This window comes from Tiliqua scincoides, chromosome 2, assembly GCF_035046505.1.
Source record: "Tiliqua scincoides isolate rTilSci1 chromosome 2, rTilSci1.hap2, whole genome shotgun sequence".
Taxonomy (NCBI): domain Eukaryota; kingdom Metazoa; phylum Chordata; class Lepidosauria; order Squamata; family Scincidae; genus Tiliqua; species Tiliqua scincoides.
Genome location: NC_089822.1, coordinates 169080092 through 169102427, shown reverse-complemented (window position 1 = coordinate 169102427; position 22336 = coordinate 169080092). Strand labels below are relative to the sequence as shown.

The following is a 22336-nucleotide window of genomic DNA, read 5'->3' as shown; positions in this document are numbered from 1 at the left end:
GCAAACCTATCTGGGCCTTGTGGTGGCAGATCCTGTGATCCACCACTGTAAGTCTTGGGCCAATGTTGTGAAAACTGCTCTGCCATTTGGCTACAGCTGCCAGTGACCCATTGAACCTCTGCTGGAGTGGGTAGGTCGGTATTGGGGGCTGATCCGGGATTGGGCAGGCAGGGCCAGGGGCAGAAGGGGGAGGATCTTAGCAGCAGCCATGCACACCAAGGTTCTGTTCCCCTTGCTGGCCTGGACCTGCCCCTGTAGTCCCTGCCCTGCCCCTTGGATTTGCACCAGTCAAAGAGCTGGCATAGGTCCAAAGGGAACCACTGGAGACCAAGTGACCTAAAGAGGTAGGTGTTTAACTTGCTTCTCCTGGGCTGTCTGGTCTCCTGCAGCATGTGCTCTGTCAGTAGCACTGCATGCTCTAGGCTGTTGGGAAATGGCATTGGGCCATGAGTAACTGCAGTAAGAGGGAGCTGCTGTGATAAGCATCATGGTTAACTTTGTAAAGAGGCAATGTAAATAAATGCTTGCACTGTACAGTTAGGAAGGGTTTCAGTAAATTTTGATTCTTCAGGGCATGCTTTGATGTACCCAGCACCCAGTTAAAATAAAGTGCTGGCATGTCTGGGTTCAGAATTCCAAGTCTTGTAAATTAGACCCAGTGGAAACATTACTGTTTGTTTTTTTTAAATGCATTTACTGTATATAGTAGTGGCTTACTTCAGTGACCAGGCATCACACAACAGGTTTTTCCTTGCTGTTCCAATTGGTAAGGTAGCAAGAAAACTGGCTAACCAGTTATATAAAAGAACCTAATATAACAATTGCTTTTCTTGCTTTATTTTAGTCCTCTCTGCTGCAGAAGAAGCTGGAAGAACACCTGTAAGTGACTTGATTCATAGTCTCTGGGATAAGGGTGAAATGCAGGTGTTGGTGGTGGTCATGACTCATAAAGGTCAAGGGACCGACTCTTGTAATGTTTTGGTAAATGTATCTAGGAGCATCTTAGGAGTCCTAGCTACACTGTGTACATCATGTTGATTCTGCCATATTTCTACAGCACAGCTTTGACCCCTTGTTCTTTGGGTTTGTATCCCTTTGGACATCAGCCCAAGATGCATTCCTAGATTAGTTTTTTTTCCTTTGTCTCCTGGCCAGAGAGAAATTACATGAGGCCCATGCAGAGCTTCAAAAGAAGAAGGAATGCCTTGATGAGCTAGAACCCAAAGTGGACAGCACTAGTAAGTAGTTGGGTGTGAGGTCTCTTGGTTTAGAAGCCTGAGATTGTCTGTTGTACATCTCCTCTGCACAGCCATTTCTTGCCACTTCGAGCAAGAAAAGGTAATGGTCTGGTGCTTGAGTAGAATTCTAGTCTTGGGTACCTTGACATTCTAAATCTCCCATGGTTCATTCTTGTAACCTTTCATTCTTCCTATAAACTTGGGGGTCTGTGTGACACTGATGTAGCTGCCTTTCTAAACAGCTGCCAAGAAGATTGATGAGCTGCAGCAGTCATTGAAGAAGAAGGATGAGGACATGAGAGCCATGGAGGAGCGATACAAGCGTTATATGGACAAGGCCTGCACAGTAAGTGATGGCCTCTGTAGGTGAGGGAAGGTACTGATGGTATTGCAGAATGGCTTTGTAGCTCAGACATACCTGTGGTCAGTATGATTCAGTTGAGGATCCTGTTTTGGGCCTTGCAGAGATCTAAATAGTCTTTAACCTTGCAGAAAGTCTGGTTCTCTTCCGCTGTCATCAATTCTGTTATAGGTAATCAAGAAACTGGATCCCAAGCAGCAGCCTCACATAGTTCCCCTTGAAATACAGGCTTTGAAAAATCAGCTACAGGAAAAAGATAAGAAGATAAGCCATCTGGAGGTGAGCTGCTCTTTCCATTAGGAACAGGAGTTTCAGCCTCTTTTCTTGTAGCTTCTGTCTGTCCTTCATGAAACGGGGGGGGGGGGGGTCATCTTGAACGAAGCATGCTACCAGTTGTCTTAAGTGGCTGGAATGTCTGGCAAAGGTCTGTCTAAGTTGCCTTTCTGACTTTACAAAGCTAGAGAAAAATGGAGTGAAATTGTAAACAGTTTGAACACCTGTAGACTAGGAAATGGCAGGGAGTGAGTGACATGGGAGAAGGAAGGTGCCCAATCTTTACTTTTCAAGAATTCTTAATCCCCATTTCCCTGCAAAAATTAGAGCACATATGTTTTGATTTAATAGTAGGTCTCAAACAAGCAAGGATACATATACTGCAAGCCTTCAGCCCACCCAGCACTAGCTTTGGTAATAATGCATGGGGTTTTTAAAAAATGATTAAAATTTTCAGATATAAATTTAGCAGTCCTTCACATCCTCCTCTTGGGGTGGGGGCAGTTCCACTGAGTGGGTTCTGGCAAGCCATGGGATCAGGGTGTGCCCAAGAAACTGTCTGATGTCACCATAGGTTTACCAAGGTTTATTGCTTGGAACACAGAGGAGAAAAAGCAGGGTCTCTTTCTGCTGGGTTACTTCACCCTTATTGGTGGACAGTCTCTCTCCAGTTGGGTAATGCCCTCCTGGGAAAGCCCAGGGAGAGGCTTGCATAGGTAGATGGCTTCTCTCAGATTGATGGTTGGATGGGCTTGGGGGTGCTACAGGAGCTGTACCCTCACCCACGCTTGGAGTGCAAAGGCTGCTGTGGTGCCCATGGTGATGCTGACCTCATTCCTTCTGGGGTCAGGCCCTGGTGGTGACCTTGGACCTCCCCCAGGTCACTCCTATGCTCTAGTTTTTGACTAGTTGCTCTTGCCTGGTTCTGCTGGTTTTTCCCCTCCTGGGTCCACCCCTGGCTGCTTTCCTCCTTGTCCTTCTCTAACCACTTCATCTTTCCCTTTCTCACCTCCTGGCTTGCTCCGTCCGATCCTCCTGTCTTCTTTTTGACTCCTTCCTCTGCCCTTCTCTCACTATGTTGTTCCCTTCACTTGTGTCTCTCTATCCTGCTCTGCTCTCTATCCCACCCACCCTTTTGAGGGCTGCCTTGTGCTGTCTCCTGCCCTGTAGATGATCATACTTGGCTGCAGTTGGCACCAGCTGGAAGCAGGTGCTGCCCAAATGATACAGCCAGTGTCCTGCCTCCCAACTAATTGGCAATGTCTTTGTGCCACTGTGGTTGAGCTCTGCAGAGCTCTGGCTGTCACATCTGGCTTGCCTGTCTTGATCTCCCTTCTGGTTACCTTTTTTGTTCTCTTCTACAAAGAGATGTAGAAATGTAGATGTAGACATCTTGTATTATCTCTTTGCCTTTTAGTTGGGATATGACAGACTAGAAATTTATATATCTATTCAGAATAAGAGGCATATTTTCTGCCTTCCCTTCAGTTCTAGCTGAGCTTGAGATGGTGAATGCATCTTTGAGCAGGGAGAGAAGCAGGGGCAACATGGGGCTCCATAGGCCCCCAACTTTAGTTCAGGTTCTGTTAACCTTTCTTTGTGAATACTTGCTCTGTAATAAATTCTGTATTTGTTTCATCACTTTAGTCTGATTTTGAGAAGTCAAAATCTCAACAGGATCAAGAAGAAAAGCTCATCATTACAGCCTGGTATAATATGGTGAGTTTGGGCTGGATATGACAAACGCAGAAGACTTCATGAGGAGAGAGGCTGACACACTGCTTTAAAACAGAGCTGGCAGAATACAGGCTGTTTGCACTGTACATATCTCTGATCTTGCAGTAACCAGGTGGAGTTTGCTGTTTTGTGTAGCATTTGACATCATGAGAATCTCTGCTTATGTTTTGCTTTTATGGCTTTGAAGAGAGGCTGTGTTCTGTGACATCAAAAGGGAGCCTCACAGGATGTTTCCTGGTCAGGATGGAATAGGGTTTGTGTGGGTGTTGCATTGCCTTGTCTATCTTCCATGCATAGCGCAAACATGTGGTTGTTTAAGTTTAACTGTATATTGTGAGTTCTGCTTAAGTGACAGAAAATGGGATATATAGATATTTAATATAAACAAACTCATGCATGAGTCACAGAACTTGACCTTTTTGATGCAGAATCTGGAGAGTTGGGGCAGATTGAACCCTGGGAAGGAGGAATGTTGAGAAACTTTGATTCAACAGTTTGATGTTGCAAGGAAAAAAGCTCTTACATCTCTCCCTCTTGCTTTACTGCAGGGCCTGGCTCTGCAGCAGCGAGCCACAGAGGAGCGATCAGCTGCCACGACAACAGTCCAGTCCTTCTTGGCTCAGCAAAGATTGGCCACCAATGCACGACGGGGCCACCTGAGCCAAGCTCAGCCCTTCCTCCGATACGTTGGTGCAGACAAGCCTTCTTAGTTGTCCTAATCTGGTGAAGCTGTCCTGTGAATCTTATAGCGAGTGCTTCTTTGGGTGCAGTGTTCAAAGAGGGTGTGATCTGAGCCTCCTAGTCTCCATGCAAATGAAATGTCCTTGGGAACTTGGTTTTTCTATCCCTGTTGTTGGAATGACATTTCTACTGCTCAGGCTTCCCCTGTGCCATGTTGTGGCTTTTATTTCTGGAAAGAGAGGAATTTTGGACAGCAAAAATTCCTTAGCAGAGGCAGGTCTAGCTAACCCTTCCACCACAGTAGGGGTTGTTAGAAAGGCAGTGCCTTTTGGAGACACTTTCTAACTGCCACTCCTTATCGATCTACCCTCTTAAATTCTGGTTTGTGCAGGTCCTCTGCATTGCCCTGTTCCCACCCAGGCCCTACACGTAAAGCACTCTTTACCCAAGGATCTCTTTTTCACACTGCTTAGGGTGGTTGTCCTGTATTTGCTGCAATTCTAATCTTTTCCCCCACTGGAGCAGTAAGAGTGCCATTGCAAACAACACTGCCCGCGATGGTGATGAATGCATAAAGAAGCGCTGGCTGCTGTGATCTTAGTCCCATGATCAAGTTTGACTCCTTCAAAGATGACAGCAGTCACTCCTGAACCAGTTTGCATTCTCTTCATCACCTCACCCCCAGTAGCCATTGTAGTGCCTGAGGCACATCTGACACAGTTTTTTTTAGTGGCTCATGGTTCCCTTCTAAGAAGGGAATGGGCTGGGAAGTGAGGAGAGCTTGCAGTCTTGCCCATTCAGAGTTTGTGTGCATACCTGTAACTGTACTGTGTTTACAGCAATATATAGAATCTGGTGTTTTAAGTGTTGCCCTGTCCCTTTTTGGTTTTTTCCCCATTATTATGCCATCTCCTTTTGGATCATATTCCCAACCTAGGAGGAGTTGCAGGATGCAGTATCCTTTTTAAAAATCTGTTATCTTTTAAAGTTTTGATTTTTAGTAAAGATCATAGTTTTAATGCTGTAAATTATACATTTTGTAAAGCTATCTTCATCCAGGCAGGTATGTCTGCCTCTTTATTTTTCTATTTGGCTGAAGCCTGACATACAGTGGTATGGGAGTATCTATCTATAGAACCTTTACACTACAAATAAAGAAGTGAAAATATTTCCTGTTGCTTCTCATTCCTCTGATGCTTTTGGTGTAGGACAGTTGTGGCCAAACTTGTCATCGCTGTGCAATGGAAAAGCAGTCCCCATTCGGACCGCTTTCTGTTCCGCTTTGGCGCTATATGAAGTCCCCCTCATTTGGGGGACAGGGTTGCTCTGGGCAATCATATTGTCTGCCTGCCATGCCAGAGGGCCGCACACAGGATGCCCAGGCAGATGTGACTGCTCAGAGCATCCCTGTCCCCAAATGAGGGGGACTTCACACAGCATCAAAGTGAAACAAAAGGTCCATTCATGGCACAAATGGATTCAGCCTAACCCTGGATTCAGCCCTTGGCGCGGGATTCAACCAGCCCTGCTCTAAAGTGGTAGTTTTAGCATTTCCTTGCCATAGCATTTGAACACTGATGGAGCAGGTGCAGGTCTGACCTGTTATTACTTTTGAAGTGGGACTTCTCTCCCACCCCCTCCCCCAAATTTGATAAGCTCATCAATCTCAGTTCCTTATTGAGACTGAGAAGGGCAAGCAATTTCCTGGATGCTTGCCCTACTTCAGAATCTGTTTTCCCTTGGTCTGAATTACTAGCTGAAATTCAAAGTGTCTCTTGAATTTTCTTTTGCCGGGCACAATACTATCCTGAGTTTAGCTCTATTACAGAGAGGATGATGTTATCATTAGACATGATTAAAATAGGGTATTCACCACTTGCTGCCATAATATAATATAGACCTCTGAGTGCCTTGGAGTAATGGTGCTAGTGGCAGCATTGCTCAGAAACATCAGGTAGGAATGCAGAATATATCATACCATACTTGGGCCCAAACTTCTCCAACTGGAGAAGTTGTGGTTTAGTGGTAATTTTAACCAGAGGATGCTATTGGTAGACAAAATGTATTACATTTTTCCTACCTTCAATCAAGTCTTCCTGTTCTATTACATAAAAGCATCCTAGTCGGATAAAACATCGGATGAAAACAGCGCAAAACATTACTGAATTGCACCACAGCTTGCAAATAACTTCAGTATCATGTAATAGTTCAGGGACTAGGATAAGGTTAGAGCAGTGGTTCTCACACATTTAGCATGGGGACCCACTTTTTAGAATGAGAAGCTGTCAAGACCCACTGCAAGTGACATCATCAAGCAGGAAATTTTTTAACAATGCTACCCACACTTAGGGCACAAGTGTGGGCACAAGTGTAACCAGGTCTACTCAGAAGTCCTATTTTGTTCAGTGGGACTTACTCTCAGGATAGTATGGTTAGATTGCAGCCTTACTCAGGAGTAAGTCCCATTTACTGTCATTGTTAAAAGAATATACATAGTAGCTTGTTAAAAATACAGGTCTGTAACATTTCCCCAAATGCAGTCACATACCATGGGAGCATCAATTCATTAAAAATAAAATATTGAAATGAATGGGGGCCCCTTTAGTGGGTTCTGACTCTCAGTTTGAGAAACACTGGGGTAGAGGAAGAAACTTGGACTAGTTATTAAACTCATGGAAGGTTAGATTTAACTTGTGTGTGTGGCTTCTGATGCCACAGTCTTATAATTACTTGAGACTTGTAGCCTGACTTGGTCATTTGCTATATCTGAGACAGGCCAGTAGCTGTCGGGCAATGTTTTTATAACAAAAAGAAGTACGATTTTCACTAGCACTCGTTGGAGAAATGTGTTGCACTTCATTCCAGCACAGTTAGTCGAGTTGACAGGGCTGGGTAGAGCATGGCAGTAGACTTATAAGGGATATGAATATGTAAGCTATGATATGTTGAGTACCTTTAGAAACATGCTGTCCATCTAAAAGTAAAGTAGCTTTTGACAAGTTGAACATTGGTAGAAGAATGACCTAGGGCAGTGGTTCTCAAACTGGTGGGTTGTGACCCACCAGCTTGTGTAACAATGCCCTGTTCCCTTTAAGGGGCGGGGCAGGGGGAAAGCAGCAAAGCGATCTGCAGGTTCGTGCCCCTTTGCGGGAAAGGGTGCTATTTTAACAAAACATATGTGCTCCCAGGGTCCAGGGGGTGTGGGGGGGGCCCTGCGGAGCGCTTGCAGGGCTCTCCGCGGTTTCTAAGCAGTGAAAGTTGCAAGCACGACAAAACCAGAAGTGGAATTTCTGGTTTCATCACGCTTGTAACTTTCACTGTTTAGAAGCCGCGGGGAGCCCCTGGACCTTGGGAGCACATGTTTTGTTAAAAATAGCAACCCCTCTCCCGCAGGGGTGATCCTGCAGATAGCTTTGCTGCTTTCCCCCTGCCCCCCCCCCCACAAAGAATTACTCCCGGAGTAAATCTCCCAGAAAGTTTGAGAACCACTGACCTAGGGCAATTCATCTTACCTTTCCAGTGTTGTGTAAGGAACTGTAGCTTTAAAAAAAACTTTTAAGGTCACTGCAAAGTAACACATCTTTCCTTTAGAAAGGTCCTATTGCAAGACATAGATCTGGATGTCTAATACAGTAACACTACTTCTAGACCTGCAGTATTTGGACATACAATAGCATGTGGTGTCTCGGTCAATTACAGCTATGTAGATAGACTGGGTGCTTGACTTCAGCACAGTGCATGTCTTTGAATTCAGAAACCAGGATCACTTCCACCATACTGTTATCAGGCCTAAATGGGTGCTGTTCGATCTTTCTTTGACTGCCGGGCTGTGTTGGTTATCTACAATCTTTTTGGGTGGTTTTCCAATTTCTAGGAAAAGAGAGAAGCCAGTACCAACAATGTTTTTAAACGTAGGATAGATCTAACAAGTACCTGGGCTAGGATGGGGAGAGAGGAGGATAGGTCAGATTAACACTATAATCACATTAGTTAAAAAATAAAGCCACATTCCTATGAAAATCTTCTGGCATAAGTGTCAGGAACTGATGACATGTATAACCAGACTTCCAGAATGAATCTCAAGGTGGTGTACATGAAATTCCCTTGTAGCCACCCATCTAGGTGCTAACCAAGCTAGATCTGCCAGACTGCAGCCACATTGCTGCCTCATAGGCCTTCAGCCCATGCCATGTGCCTATGGCTTCTAACTAAAACCACTTCTCTTCCTCAGCTGTTGTCACTCACTGGGATTATAACAAAGCACTAAAATATGTTAGAGCTTTGTCATTGATATGTTCAGTAATAGTCCTAGTCTTGTAATTAAAACAAACCTTTTTCAGTCAACAACAAATAATATGCAACAAAAAGGGCAAGTTTAATATAATGCCTTTGTGTAAGCTACAACTGAACCTTTTGGCAGACTATGATGTTGAATAAGTATGGTGTCAATATACACTCCTCACAAAATATTGCTCTAGACAAAATATAATTTTAATAAAATACAAAAGTGAGGTTTTAAAACAAATTTGTATAGAAGGCTTGGGAGGAAACCTGAAGTATTTACCATACTTTCTTTCCCTGTTTTCCTCATTATCTGACTATGAGAGGAAAGGATTAGATACAATAATCAGCATTGGCCATGGGTTAGGCTGGGATAGAAGGCTATTGGCAGTTAGCTGGTATCCAGGGTTGTCCCTCTGTGTCCACATTTAATAGCTGTAGATATTAGTCGTAAGCAAGCAAAAAGATATATTTTTAGTGGGTAAGAGGAAAAAAGGTTTGATATTTACAGTATTTCATCTGAGTCAGGAAGAGGTTCTTCCTCCTCTGCCCTATACCATGGCAAAAAAAGACCAGGTGGCCACTAGATGTGTGCTTTACAAGCCACTTGCCCAGGGCCAGTGCTGAGAGTTACAAATTTAGAAGATGACAAATTTAAATTTCCCTGTGATGCCAGCCACAAAGGCTATTGCATTAGCCTCTGTACCCCTGTTTCCAGAACCTGATGCTAGCAGTACCTTCTAGTGGGTCACTCCTTGCCCTAGTTCCACTTCAGCCTGTAGAGACTAGAGTTTTAGTTCATGCCATGTTTTCCTCTTCAATGGGGCTCTGTAGCCAGGGGGGGTAGGTGGCTGTGGAAAGATTCTTGCTGTGGCTCTCCTTTGAGTTGTGAAAGAAGGAAGCATCTGAAAGACCATGGTCTAGGAGAGGCTGAGACAAGGCAACATCTGTTGCCACAACAGATGTATCCACAAGGGGGACTGCACCTTTTGGATTAGCCACAGCAGTCTCATGATCTGGTGTACTCTGAGCTGGGTCACTCAATCCATCACTATGGACCTCAGGGATGTCAGCATGTGTATCCGTGCCTAGGCCAGGGGCATCAGGGCCAGGTTCCCCATCTGCCTCAGAACTGATGAATGCACTCTGGCCAGGAGGCCCACAGGTGCAGTCTGTGCTGTGGGCGTCCTGACAGAGGCAACTATAGGTGGTAGATGCTTCAGAGACACAGCTGTTCTTGCGCCTCAGCAGAGATAGTCGGCGACCAAAGCCACCAGGTACTGAGGCTGTGGAAAGCAAGCGGTTCAAGAGGTGTGCAGGTACATGGCGGCTCTGCTCCAGGTGTTCTGCAATCTCTTGGGGAGGCTGGAACTGCATGTCTTCCTTGGCCAGACTGAAAATCAAGGAAAGGGTGTTCAAGGGAGCAGCTCAACCACCACAAGTTGCCATACGCTCTCACTCTTCCACTTTCCACCGCTATGGAATGACAATTCTGTGGTTGGGAATGGGAATCTGAGCATATTTTCACTTTTGCCACTAGAGGGCTTTATGTGTGTTGGATCAGTGGTTCCCAACTTTTTTCATTTGCATACCCCTTGGCAGCCCATTTCCATAAATTGTACCCATCATATTAGCAAATGTTAGTAATTAATATAGTTGCTGTTATTTCAAATTTGTTTTCAACTACTGATCCATGTCTGTTAATACACAATTTGATGACTAAAAACCAGCAGTTGGTGGGCCTGCTAGCTGCCTTCCTTCCTGCCTTGCCACCCCCACAAGGCATTCTAATACAGTCCTGCCTTTTTCTGCCATTATTCAATTTTTTTTTAGTCCCAAAGGTCCTGGCAAGTATCCCAGGGGTACGTGTACCCCAGGTTGGGAACCACTGTATTGAAGAACCCAGCTCCAGTCCTAGTCACAAGAAGGAAGAACAAAGAAAAACCTCCAGTTTTACTCTGTGAAAACTACCCTCCTGAGGTGTACCTCCCTCGCACTTTAAAAGCATAAGAATGTAGTCTCATATGAGAAGAAATCCCTGCCCTCTTGAACTTACGTCATATCAAAAGTGGAGCCCTGGAAATTTGGCTGATGCAACAGGAAAACAGTGGCTGCAGTGTATGGGGCTCGAGGGTTTGACGCATCCCAGTAGCGATCCTTCTCCAGGAGAGGTAGGTCCCCATACATTTCATCCACAGCCATCATGGAGACCTGTAGAGACAGGAAGGGGAACGATAAGAATCACTTCCAGAATAAGAGTGCTGGTTTAGGGGCTTAGACCTTGAGGAGGCCTAGGAAGTAGCACTATGATGTATTCTTGGGAGATTTTACAAACTGGAACTGGCACCCTTGTCTTGGATTTGCAACTGTCAGTCAATGAAGATTATCCACCATTTAAACAAGAGCAGAACTGATCCATTTCACCAGTGTTGCTTTGTCCAGTCCTGAACAGAAGAGTAGAGGGTAGAGTTACCTGTAAATTCCTGTCAATCAGTAGGTTGGTTTCAAAGTCATCATCATCTTCCCCAAAAGGATTGATGAGCTGCTCGGCCACCTGGAATGTTCATAGATCCACAGTAAAGAAAAGGAGGCTCACATGTCAGGCTGTGTGCCCATCCCTCCATATAGCCATGGCTCCAACTTTACAGACATGCCAAAAAGGAACAATATCTGCCACCCCTTTCCTTGGCTTCCAGACAGGGCTGACTGACAATCTCTCTGTCCCTGATCACTTTCTCGCCCAAACAAGATGCCCTTAAATAGCCCAGTTCATCTTAACCCACCTCCACCCTGGCATACCTTGAGCCATCCAACATAGAAGAAGAACTGCAGCAGGGTGAAAACAGGGACCCGCAGATCCAGATCATGTCCTTTGTAGCCCTGGTTCGGGTCAAGGAACTGCCGCCCAATGAGACAAGCTACAAAGAAGCTGTATACAGCAATAGTAACTACCTGTCAGAGCAATAAAAAAATGGTATAGGAATGGGGTTTCACTCTGTTTTTTGTTGTTTTTTTTTTTTGTTATTTAGACAATGAATCTGTGCTCTGCTCTTCAGCATGGGAGAGTTCACAGAACTAGTTTTTAAAGCAATAGAAAACTACTCGTGCAACAATAAAATCATAAATGAAGGAGGTAAAACCAGTTTAAGAATAGTTTCAAAAGGTTTCTTCATTGCAGTAGCCACTACTCATAATTCAGGGGTGGGGGCATTTGCAGAGCAGAATCGTTGGGTACGGGGAGTAGATAAGCTTCCCCTCAGAGTTGATTCTCCCCTACATCCTGGGCCATTTATTTTCTCCCCAGCTGGGCTCAGAAACCTGAAGTAGGCCCAGCTAGTGAGGGAGGATATGGTGCCTTGGGGGATCTTTCATGGGGAGAATTTGTGGGTGGAGGGGATAAGCACTTCTCCCTCTTTCCCACCAACACGCTCTCACATGCCCCCCCTGAAGAATTACCTCAGTAAACAGAGCTTTGGGAATGCATATTTGCTGAGATTTTATGTCCTGCCTTTGGAAGTCTTGGCAGATGAGAGGTGTGTAAACAACACAGTTTAGCACAGGTTCTCATGTGTCCTTTACATACTCCCATTAACTGATGGGGAAAGGTTCCATAACTCACCTGTGTGTAGACCAGTGGTACGCTGATCCAGTCATAGTGGTAGAGCATGCTGCAGTTGCCTCGAAAGAGATTCAGCTCCTGAGGAAACAGCCATAACTAAACATGACGTGCAGAAATCTCCACCCAATTTAAACTATTCTGTGTTCCCAAAGCAGGGACCAAATTGGAGAGGGCTTCTCCCTCACTACAATACTCAACATGATCTGGGCTCTGGAAGATTCCCTGAATCAGAAGCCAAGTACAGAAATATACAGTAGTTCAAAGAGCAAGGGAGCATGCTTCATTCCATAAGGGATGCATATTGAGAAAGGGTAGCTGCCAGTGAACGTATGCTGTCCTGGTTTAGCCTTAAATTCACACTGTATAGTTATGGTATAGCTTTATACCAATTTAACTGACAGGGCATTCTCACAGAATCCTGAGAATTGTAGTTTGGAGCACTGAGATTTTGGGACACTTAGCACTCATCAGACCAACAGTTTCCAGCACAACAGAAACACTGTTCTGAATGGTAGCATATGGAGTATGCCCTTGAACCCACCAATGCACTATAGTTCTAGGGGCAGTGACAAAGTCTCACATTGTACCCCATTTCCATCTTTGGAGGCACCTGGAACATCTGTGCAATGGTGCTGTACTGAACTTTGAGGGGCACAGTTTTATACAGATTAGGTTACTTAACCCATTAAAAAAATACAACAGACATTTTTTTTATTTTAAGATAAATACCACAATAGTGCTACTGAATATAATTAATTATAAAGTCTTATGAAATTTTTTGGAGGAGTGTAAGTAATTAGCCTTGCCTAGGCTGCAAAATAGCATGGCACCAGCTCGGTTGGCAGAGGTGATCAGTGTGACCCCAGCTGTTTCTCTATGGGAGATTGCTGACCTACTTGTTCCAGTTAAGCCCCTTTTGCTTTGCAACCTCCATGACAGACTGTGAACCAACTGGTGTAGCAAGACCTCACTGACACCTGCTACATGACTATCTGTCAGACTATTTGCAAAGGCACAAGAGCTCTGCTATGATGAGGTGGCTGGTAACCCTGATTCTGTTTTTCTCTTTCCGGTGTTGTTCTGTTTTTGAGACTGTGCAATAAGGCTTTACCTTGATCACACTTGGGTCTCTCTGTTAGCAGACACGGATTCCTTCTCCCCACGTTAGTGGTTCTTACGTCTGGCCTAAGGGTGGCACTCTGCAGAGGAGGGAGGAGCAAACCCTCTGCTAGCAGGACTCAGGAACTACAGCAGTTCACTCTCTGATTCCTCCGGCTCGGGGGGGGGGGGGGAGCCACCTATTTTCTGCTGCTGTGATATATAAGGCAGACAAATGGGGATGAGAGGGAGTGCAGCATGATGACAGGAATGCCAGGACTGCTGTACAGCAGGCACCAGCAATGATGCAAAGAGAACAGTATGCTGTTTGCAACCTTCAGTCTCGAAAGACTATGGTATCATGCTCTGAATGGTGGTTCTGGCACAGTGTCTAGTGTGGCTGAAAAGGCCGATTCGGGAGTGACAATCCCTTCCACACTGGGAGCAAGTATAGTGTGTCCCTGTTCTATCTCCCTGACTATGGGCCTTCCTTCTTTGGCTCTTTGCCTCAGTCTGTTGGCAAAGTGTCTCTTCAAACTGGGAAAGGCCATGCTGCACAGCCTGCTTCCAAGCAGAACACTCAGAGGCCAAGGTTTCCCATCTGTTGAGGTTCATTCCTAAGGCTTTCAGATCCCTCTTGCAGATATCCTTGTAGTGCAGCTGTGGTCTACCCTTAGGGTGCTTTCCCTGCACACGTTCTCCATAGTGGAGATCCTTCGGGATCCAACTATCGCCCATTCTCACGACATGACCAAGCCAACGCAGGCATCTCTGTTTCAGCACTGTATACACGCTGGGGGTTCCAGCTCGTTCCAGGACTGTGTTGTTTGGAACTTTGTCCTGCCAGGTGATACCAAGGATGCGTCAGAGGCAGCGCATGTGGCAAGTATTCAGTTTCTTCTCCTGTTGTGAGTGAAGAGTCCATGACTTGCTGCAGTACAGAAGTGTACTCGAGACGCAAACTCTGTAGACCTGGATCTTGGTATGTTCTGTCAGCTTCTTGTTGGACCAGACTCTCTTTGTGAGTCTGGAAAATGTGGTAGCTGCTTTACTGATGCGTTCGTTTAGCTCGGTATCAATACGTATGTGTGATTAAATGAGTGGGCTGCTGTAGTAGGAGCCATGTGCATGTGTAACCCCACTGATTGGCCCATGCAGAGCTCCCTTTGATTGGTCTGTGTGCTATAGCCTCCTAACCAGATTTGCCAGTTCTTGTGCTGTGGCAGGAAGCTAAAATGTCCCATGGAGTGCTCCTTGTGTGTTCCCTTCTGTGGCTGAATGATTAGAGAGCAGCTCTGTAGGCTAACCACTGGTTGATCTAGACTAGGGGTCTCCAAACCCTGGCCCAGGGGCCAGATGCTGCCCACAGCAAGCCTCTATCTGGCCCGCAGCCAGGCTCTTGTCCCCTGAAAGCCTCTGGCCCACTCAACTGAACACGACCAGAGCTGTGCTCTGGTTGTGTCTGGAGGGTGTTCTGAGGGCCAGAGAGGTTGAATGAATGAAGCCATTCATTCATTTATTCACTCATCTAAGTTCCATCTCTAGTTTATTTATTTAAATTTTATATTTAAATTTTTTTCCAGCCCTCAACACCATGCCAGATATTTGATGTGGCCCTCTGGCCAAAAGGTTTGGAGACCCCTGTTCTAGACCTACCTCCATCTCGTCTTCTGTCTCTGCCATGAGTGTTTCTGACCAGTCATGTAATAGGTGAGTGTGGTAGCCCCACTGAACCTGTGCCTGCCACTACTCCTTACTTGGTTCAACCTGCTGATGCTTCCCTGATTGGTGGGCGGTGTTGGGGTTTCCATGGATGCTGGTGGGTTACTGAGAGGACTGCATCACCATGGACGCATGTTTGGCCTCCTGTTTCCCCACACTCTTTGTACTGGATGGACTTAGGCTATGACAGACATTGCTTGGACATTTTGCTGATGCAACAGCACTGCTGGCACTGCTTGGGTGCAGAATAGCACTGTAAACTAATGTATTAGATATGCCCACAATCAAAGCACCAGGATTCCCAACCTCACCTCTGTGAGTAGTTTGAGAGCATTGTTATCACGTATACGACCCTCTTTGCGTGCCTGTGCAGCTAAGTTGGTAAACCAAACACAGGGGATCCAGTATTTGTTGTAGGAAGAGTTAAGGTTCTCATATTTCTTGCGCTCTTCCCTTGTCATGAACCCTTGAAGCAATGACAGAGATGTTAGAAATACACTGACTTTATGACCTCCAGCAGCATTTGTTAAGTAGGTTCAGTCTTATGTTCTCACTATGTTCACTCAATATGGCTGGGATGTAGTTAATGCATACCCAAAGTAGGAGCGTAACATCCATTTCTACCTATGAAGTACCAGAAGTTACACTAAAGCTACGTTCGTATGTATGATACACTGAAAAGCTGTTCAAATTCATGAAACATAATCCAGCCAAAATCAAGCACTTGTCATTTCCACTGATTTCAATGGGAGAGATGTAAGTGCATGCTGAACTGTCCTATTCAAATCAAAGGATAACATTAAACATGTCAAACTTTAGCAAGGCGAGATTATGCCCATGGTATCTAAATGGAAAATGCAGTAACCCCCCATTTCTGCGGACTTGGTTTTGTGGTTTCAGTTACCCATGGGTCATGAATTCCCCATCATGCCCCATCACCCCCCATCACACTCATAACTCATATGTCTTAGTTCCATTGTCCTCCTTTGCAGCCTTCCTGTTGCTGTCTCCTGTGCTGTTTGAGTCCTCTCGCTGTCCATCTTCGTTGGCCGACCTGCTTCCTGGTAGAAGGTTGGAGGTCTGCCAACAAAGACAGACAACAAGAGGACCCAGACAACGCAACAATGAGAACACTATCAGAATGCCTTGCAGCTTCCAGTCGCACTCCAGAATGCCTTGCAGCGACACAGTAAGTGGGGTTCACCGCTATTCATGGTTTTGGGTATCCATGGTGGCAATGGGAATGTATCCCCTGAGTGATGACTGTATGTGCATTTTCCAGATTGGAGAGCACCTTCTAGTGTTACAGTGAACTTTGGGGGTCAACATAGACCCTTCAGAATATCCTTCAGAAAGGATAGCATTTTTACTCAGCCCTGCTCCATCACAATTGTTTATTCTTGGTCTATTTCATAAGTGATACTTAAATCCCTCTTTGCATTTTCTGCGTCTATAGTTTGAATGTAAAGCTTATATTTTAATCGGAATCTATGTTCAATATACTCTTCCATTGATGATGATGATGATGATGATGATGATGATGATGAACAGTATTTATATACCACTTTTCAACAAAAGTTCACAAAGCGGTTTACAGAGAAAAATCAAATAACTAATGGCTCCCTGTCCCAAAAGAGCTCACAATCTAAAAGATGCAAAACACCAGTAGACAGTCACTGGAAAAGACACTACTGGGGTGAGGAGGGCCAATTACTCTCCCCCTGCTAAATAAAAGAGGAGCACCCACTTGAAAAAGTGCCTCTTACCCAATTAGCAAGGGTAATAAGCAATTTTTTATTCTCTTCTCTTCCATTTTTATCCTGCATAATGGTAGCATTCACAAAACAACACATTCCAGATGAACAACACAGGAAGCTGCCTTCTCCTGAGTCAGCTCATTGGTCCGTCTAGCTCAGGATTGCACACTCTGACCGGCAGCAGCTCTCCAGGGTTTCAGACAGAGGTCCTCAGCTTCTCTCTCCTAACTCTAACAAGGAGCTGCACTCACAGCTGTGGCTTGCTGCCTCCCCCCCAGCAATTTTGTCTCTAGAATCCTATCAGTGACATGAGAAGAAAGGTCTCCAGTGTTAAACTCACCTGCCTCCACCACATGGTCGATGGTGGGGAAGCGCTTGAACACAGCAATGCTGACGGAGCGCAGGATCAACACAGCTGAAAGGCTGCAGTACCGCATGAGAGTTCGCCGGTAAAGCCGTCCTCTCTCGTCTACACCATGCACATTCCCAGAGATGGCACACATCAGGCGATCTGGCATAGGCATGCAGGTGTACTGGCTCCACCAGCGGTTCACCACCAGAGTCACATAGAAACCTGAATTAACCCGGGTGATGGGAAAGCTTACATTACACTCGCTCTCACTCTTTTTTACATGCACACGAGTCTGAGCTAACATGAAGCTCAAAAGTAATTTGGAGCTCAGAACCAGAACCTGTTGTGAACATCAGAAAGCCAAGCTCAGTCCTGTAAACAACTGAAAGTACAATGAAACAAAAGTATGCTGTCTGAGCAACGGCAGTGTGTGTGTCTTCACTGAATTACCACAGTCAAAGATAATACATCCAGGATTAAGGAGACCAAGCTTCCTCACCTGGTTGGTTTTTCTTGTTTTTGGGAGGATGTGAACCCCAGCAACTGTCTTGTAAGTTTTACAGGTGGTGGGATTCCCATTCCCATTCTCATTCCCATTCTCCTTAATGGTGGGGATTCCCATTCTCCTTAAAACATGGTTCACATCCTCATGAACCCCAGAACCTGCCTTGGAAGTTAGCCATTTTCTAAAATGTGCGTGAATCACCCATGCCCTACCCAGTTTCCAGGGAAAGTGATTACAGCCCACAACATCCTCTGCCATGCCAGCAGTGGCGTCACTAGAGTTGGTATCACCCAGTTTGGAGGGCAGGGGGCGGAATGGGGGTGGGAGGGGACAAAACAGGATGGGGGAGGGGCAACAACAGCAGAAAAAATCTCCAGAACCCAAGTCTACCGAGTTTCCTGATGCGGTGGCCAGGTCTACCTGCCAGATACACCTGGCCTCCCAGTTGGCCTACCAGAAGTCAGCCTTCCTTGTTGTCCATGGGATCAGGTCTACCTATCTCGCAGCCAGAGTGAGGCTCCCTCCACCCACAAGCATGGCAGCTGTACTCAAGGCTGAGGTCCCTCCCCTCCTGCTGTCAGTTGCAGCACAGACTTGGGAGCCCAAGTCTACCAGGCTTCCCGAAGTACAGCCCAGATCTAGAAGGCCTTGAGAGACTGGGAAAAGTCAAACCTAAATCAACACCAGGAGCCATTTTTGGCTTTTATACTCAGAAGGTTACCCTGGTTAGTTTCATTTATATTGTTTAGCGATTGCAAAATCTCAGAGAAATAGTGTGAAAACCAGAAATCAAACAATAAGTCGCTTTTAAAACATGCAAGCATCTACAATACAATTATATTTGACTTGGTACATATCGTTCAGGCTTTTGTAACAACTCTTGCAAATGGCACTTCAAGAGTTAAATAGCCACGCCAGGGCACAATTTTCAGAAGCAAAATAGCATTGAAGGAAAGGGTTAACATTTCCCCTACCTTCACACTGTGGTTCTGATCCACAGCCATGAGTGGCTGCTACACAAAAGTAAACGAAAGACCTGAATTACACCCTCACAAGGTCAACTTAACATGTCATGTCAACACAAAAGTGATAGTCTGCTTACCCTGTATTGCCCATCCCCTTTGCAGCTGGCCAAGGGCAAACAAAAGCAAGAGCTAGACATATTGGAGGGAATGCCTGCTCCAGCACATAGAGGCTGGGATGGGCCCATGCATAAGGGAGGAGGCACGCAGGAAGAACTCACCCAGAACAAAGGATACAGGGATGAGATTGGCATAGTTGTCACAGTAAATGACCAGTTTTTCAAAGTTCCGTTTCTGATGCTCATCTAAGACATAGCTGTAGATGGAAATAAGACAGAGAAAAGGATTAAGAAGGGTGTGTGCATGTGAGGGGTTGCTCACACCCACACATAGAGGCAGGGACAGACTTGCCAAGATCCACCTAGCCTGAAGGGCAAGCACAGGCTGTTAATGGAAACCCGGAAGTAGCAGTTGTTTTAAAACGTTAGGGTGGAACCAGGTGTAAATATTGGGGCAATTTACACACTAGAGTGTTTGAAACAGGCAAATGCCAGGAGGACTCACACCACACACTTCTGCAAAAATCTAGGTTGCGCAAAGGGATGGGCATGTATCCCACACATACGTCTGTTAAAAGAAAGTGGTAAGCATGATAATATGTCTGCCAGACGTTTGATGCCGCTCCAGTTCTTCCAGTCACACAAGAGTTGCCCTAGTTAAAACAACAGCCAAACATGCAAAGCTAAGTCAGAATCTCAAGATATACTGAGCCAGCCACTATAATCTCACACTGAACTCTGGGTAAGCACCTATGTGCTTATGGTCAGAGAGGACAAACTATACAGCCCATAGGTTGAGGGTCCTTTCACACTTTACTCCTTTTACTTACACACAGCTGCTCCAATTTGCAACATGGCAAAATTAAATGGGAAGCAGGAGGAGTCATAGTACACAAAGTGCTTCTCATGGGGCCTCAACCCCAGACCTTCCAACACCTAAGGAGGCATACCAAAGCTGCCCCTCCTTGCCTGATGTTGCACTAGCATCTGCTACTCCCACTCTCCACTATTCTAGCTCAGCAATCTCCCTTGCTGAACATTTCCCCTTCCTCTCTGTCTCCCTCTTCCTTTTCCAATTCAGGGAGTGGAAGGAGAAGCAGTGGAAGCAGGTAGGCAGACACGAACAAGTGCCCTTCATTGAACTGCTGACTAAGGAGACCACTTCAGCTGGGCCAGCCCTGCTCAGTACTCTTCACTTAAACAGGCTGTGACTGATGTGGATCATTTCAGGATGGGTCAGAAGCAATCTAATCACTCATCTGTGAAAAAGAATGGAACTGGCTCATTGCTCAATGCCGTATTTATACATTTCTCTGTGTGCTGGACCCAGGTTGCGACAAGGACTGAGTGGAAATAACTTGATCAAAATGCATCCAGGTTTTACACACACACACACACACACACACACACACACACACATGAACACAACACACACACAGTTTCACAGAGCTAGAAAGTGGATTTAACCACCCCTGACTGTAGAAAGTTGACGACCAGAAGGTCTGTCCTTCTCCTACCCTGGGGCAGCGCTAGGATACCTTGACCAGTATTTGCCAGACCTTGACCTTGGACATGCCTCCCCATGTTGCCACTTACCGATAAGTGAGGCTGAGTCCCAGGTAGGTGACAGAGAAGACCAGGAACTCCTTGTAGAGCAACTTGTAGATACTTCCACGCCAGAGCAGCAGCAGCTTGTAGAAGCCGCCAAAGCGGGCATTGGCCACACGGGCTGTGTAAGTGACAGTCATGGCAGATCTGGAGACTCGGCAGAGCTGCAGCGCAGGAGGAAGCAGGGATCGGTCTCAACAACTGCAAACATCTCTCATCAGTAGCACCACCTTTTTTAGTCTGACAAACATCCTATGCAGCAGAGAAAGCTTCTCTATGTTTCAACAACACTCCTGCCCTGATACCTACAGTACCTCTGAGAGACTAGGGTCAAATTAATGATGAGCTTCTTCTTCCTGCAGCGTTCCCTATGATGAAGGAGAACACAGCTATGGAAATGCCCAGACTTTGGGATCAGGGCAGGTGGAATGACTCCATTACTGCTGCCTCAGCAGCTATCAAAACTACACTGTGGGAAAGACATAACTTGTAAACTGCCGCTCAACAGGATATAATAGGAACATTTTTGTAGAGCAGTTGCATGGATGCAAATGGGGGATTTTCGCTTGGAAGTGGTTACATTATATTATTTGCTACAGATCTCAAAATAAACATCAGCATTGTTGCGAAGTCTACTGAAACCCAAAGACCTCACCCTTGCACAAAGCCACTATCTGGAAATGAGAGGGAGATGGTCTCAAAGAACCACTCTTTCCATTGCAAAGAAGTTGCTTGACAATGGAAAGAAGTGCTGTCTTGGGCCCTCCTTTTATGCTCGGCTTGAACATTGGAATTCCTATTGCTCTCCACAGAATAAACACTCCTGAGCTCAACTGGGCAAGAAAATGGAACTCCTCCTTCCAATTTTTTGTTACAATCAGCATACAAAGCAACAGAGGGTCTTGTGGCACCTTAAAGACTTAATGTTTATACTGGCTGAAACATTTGTGGATTACAGCTAATTTTGTCTGGTACAGAAAGTGGTCACCTAAGCGGGTATATACCCTGAATTCAGAGAGAAAAAAGAAATGTGGTGTTTTTTTTAAGCCAAGTAAAGCCAAAACATCAAAAGAACAGTAGGCATGTCACAGAACTAGAGATAGCACAAATTAATACAGAATCCAAACGAGCTAAGATGTGACCCACTTCCACAGCGGCCACTGGGAACAAGTATGCACACAGCAATACTGAACAAATCTGAATACCAAATATCTGAAGAACAGCAGAAACCGGCACTTTTTGTCCATGTGAAGACTACACAGAGAGTTAAACCTACACAAGCTCTGAACTGCCAGTTTAGCGCTGGAAAGGCCCAGGGATATTGTAAATGCTTGAGCTTCCCCAGTGAAAATGTAAAAAATGAAAGGGTAGAAGAGGTGACCAAGTAATATCAAGGAAGTAGCATAGCACTGTTCCAAAGGTACACTTGTGAGCAAACATCTATATAATACAATCAAATTGAGGTCAATAATGAAGACTATTTCAGAGTCATCATATTAAACTCAATCAAGTTGCCACTGAAATAATAGCTCTGAATGCACAGATGCACAACTGTTGAAGAGGCAGTGAAGGCAGTTCCAGGATCTATCAGGTCCATCTTCCATCTTCCTGGTGAGAACATCTTCTATAATATGCTTCCTTTTTTCTCCCTCATTGGCTGCAAGAGAATGAGGGACTACCACTCCTTCCAGAAAGTATTGGAAAAGAAACTATTGGGGAAGCAGCATGTGTGCAATACAGAAGTGACATAATATGTATGTTTGTTCTGTGATAAGACCTCCAATTACATGTGATTCTGCTTGCATGGTGATACTGGGTAACAAACACTAAAGACCCTATCATTTAATCACATACACCTAGGCATAATATTCTGAGCCATTTATAGTGAGAATGTATACAATACTAATTCCAAAAACATTGCAGTTGTGCTCTGCTCTAAATGTAGCAAAAAGTAAAAGGATATGGTGGCACCTTAGAGACTTTAGGTATGTTCAGCAGCTTCCCGCATGCCTAGTTGTATAGT

The 22336-nt window shown here is 45.3% G+C and overlaps 2 protein-coding genes across 2 annotated transcripts in view; one reads left to right on the top strand and one right to left on the bottom strand.

The window, feature by feature from the left end:
• Positions 1–5458, top strand: part of HOOK2 (hook microtubule tethering protein 2) — a 30710-nt gene extending 25252 nt beyond the window's left edge. Inside the window, exons 17-22 of the mRNA XM_066614182.1 lie at positions 845–879; positions 1156–1238; positions 1481–1584; positions 1771–1878; positions 3520–3591; positions 4158–5458. Of these exons, the coding sequence (XP_066470279.1) occupies positions 845–879; positions 1156–1238; positions 1481–1584; positions 1771–1878; positions 3520–3591; positions 4158–4319 (564 nt within the window). The 3' untranslated portion in view covers positions 4320–5458. The remainder of the gene's footprint in view (positions 1–844; positions 880–1155; positions 1239–1480; positions 1585–1770; positions 1879–3519; positions 3592–4157) is intronic.
• A 3911-nt stretch (positions 5459–9369) lies between these two features.
• Positions 9370–20453, bottom strand: BEST2 (bestrophin 2). Its single transcript, XM_066614183.1, has 9 exons — positions 20302–20453; positions 18868–18962; positions 17108–17341; positions 15322–15476; positions 12191–12268; positions 11371–11523; positions 11045–11125; positions 10628–10782; positions 9370–9964 (listed from the first exon to the last, which is right to left on the bottom strand). The coding sequence occupies exons 1-9, from the start codon at positions 20451–20453 to the stop codon at positions 9370–9372; spliced, it is 1698 nt and encodes a 565-aa protein (XP_066470280.1).
• Between the last annotated feature and the right edge of the window lie 1883 nt (positions 20454–22336).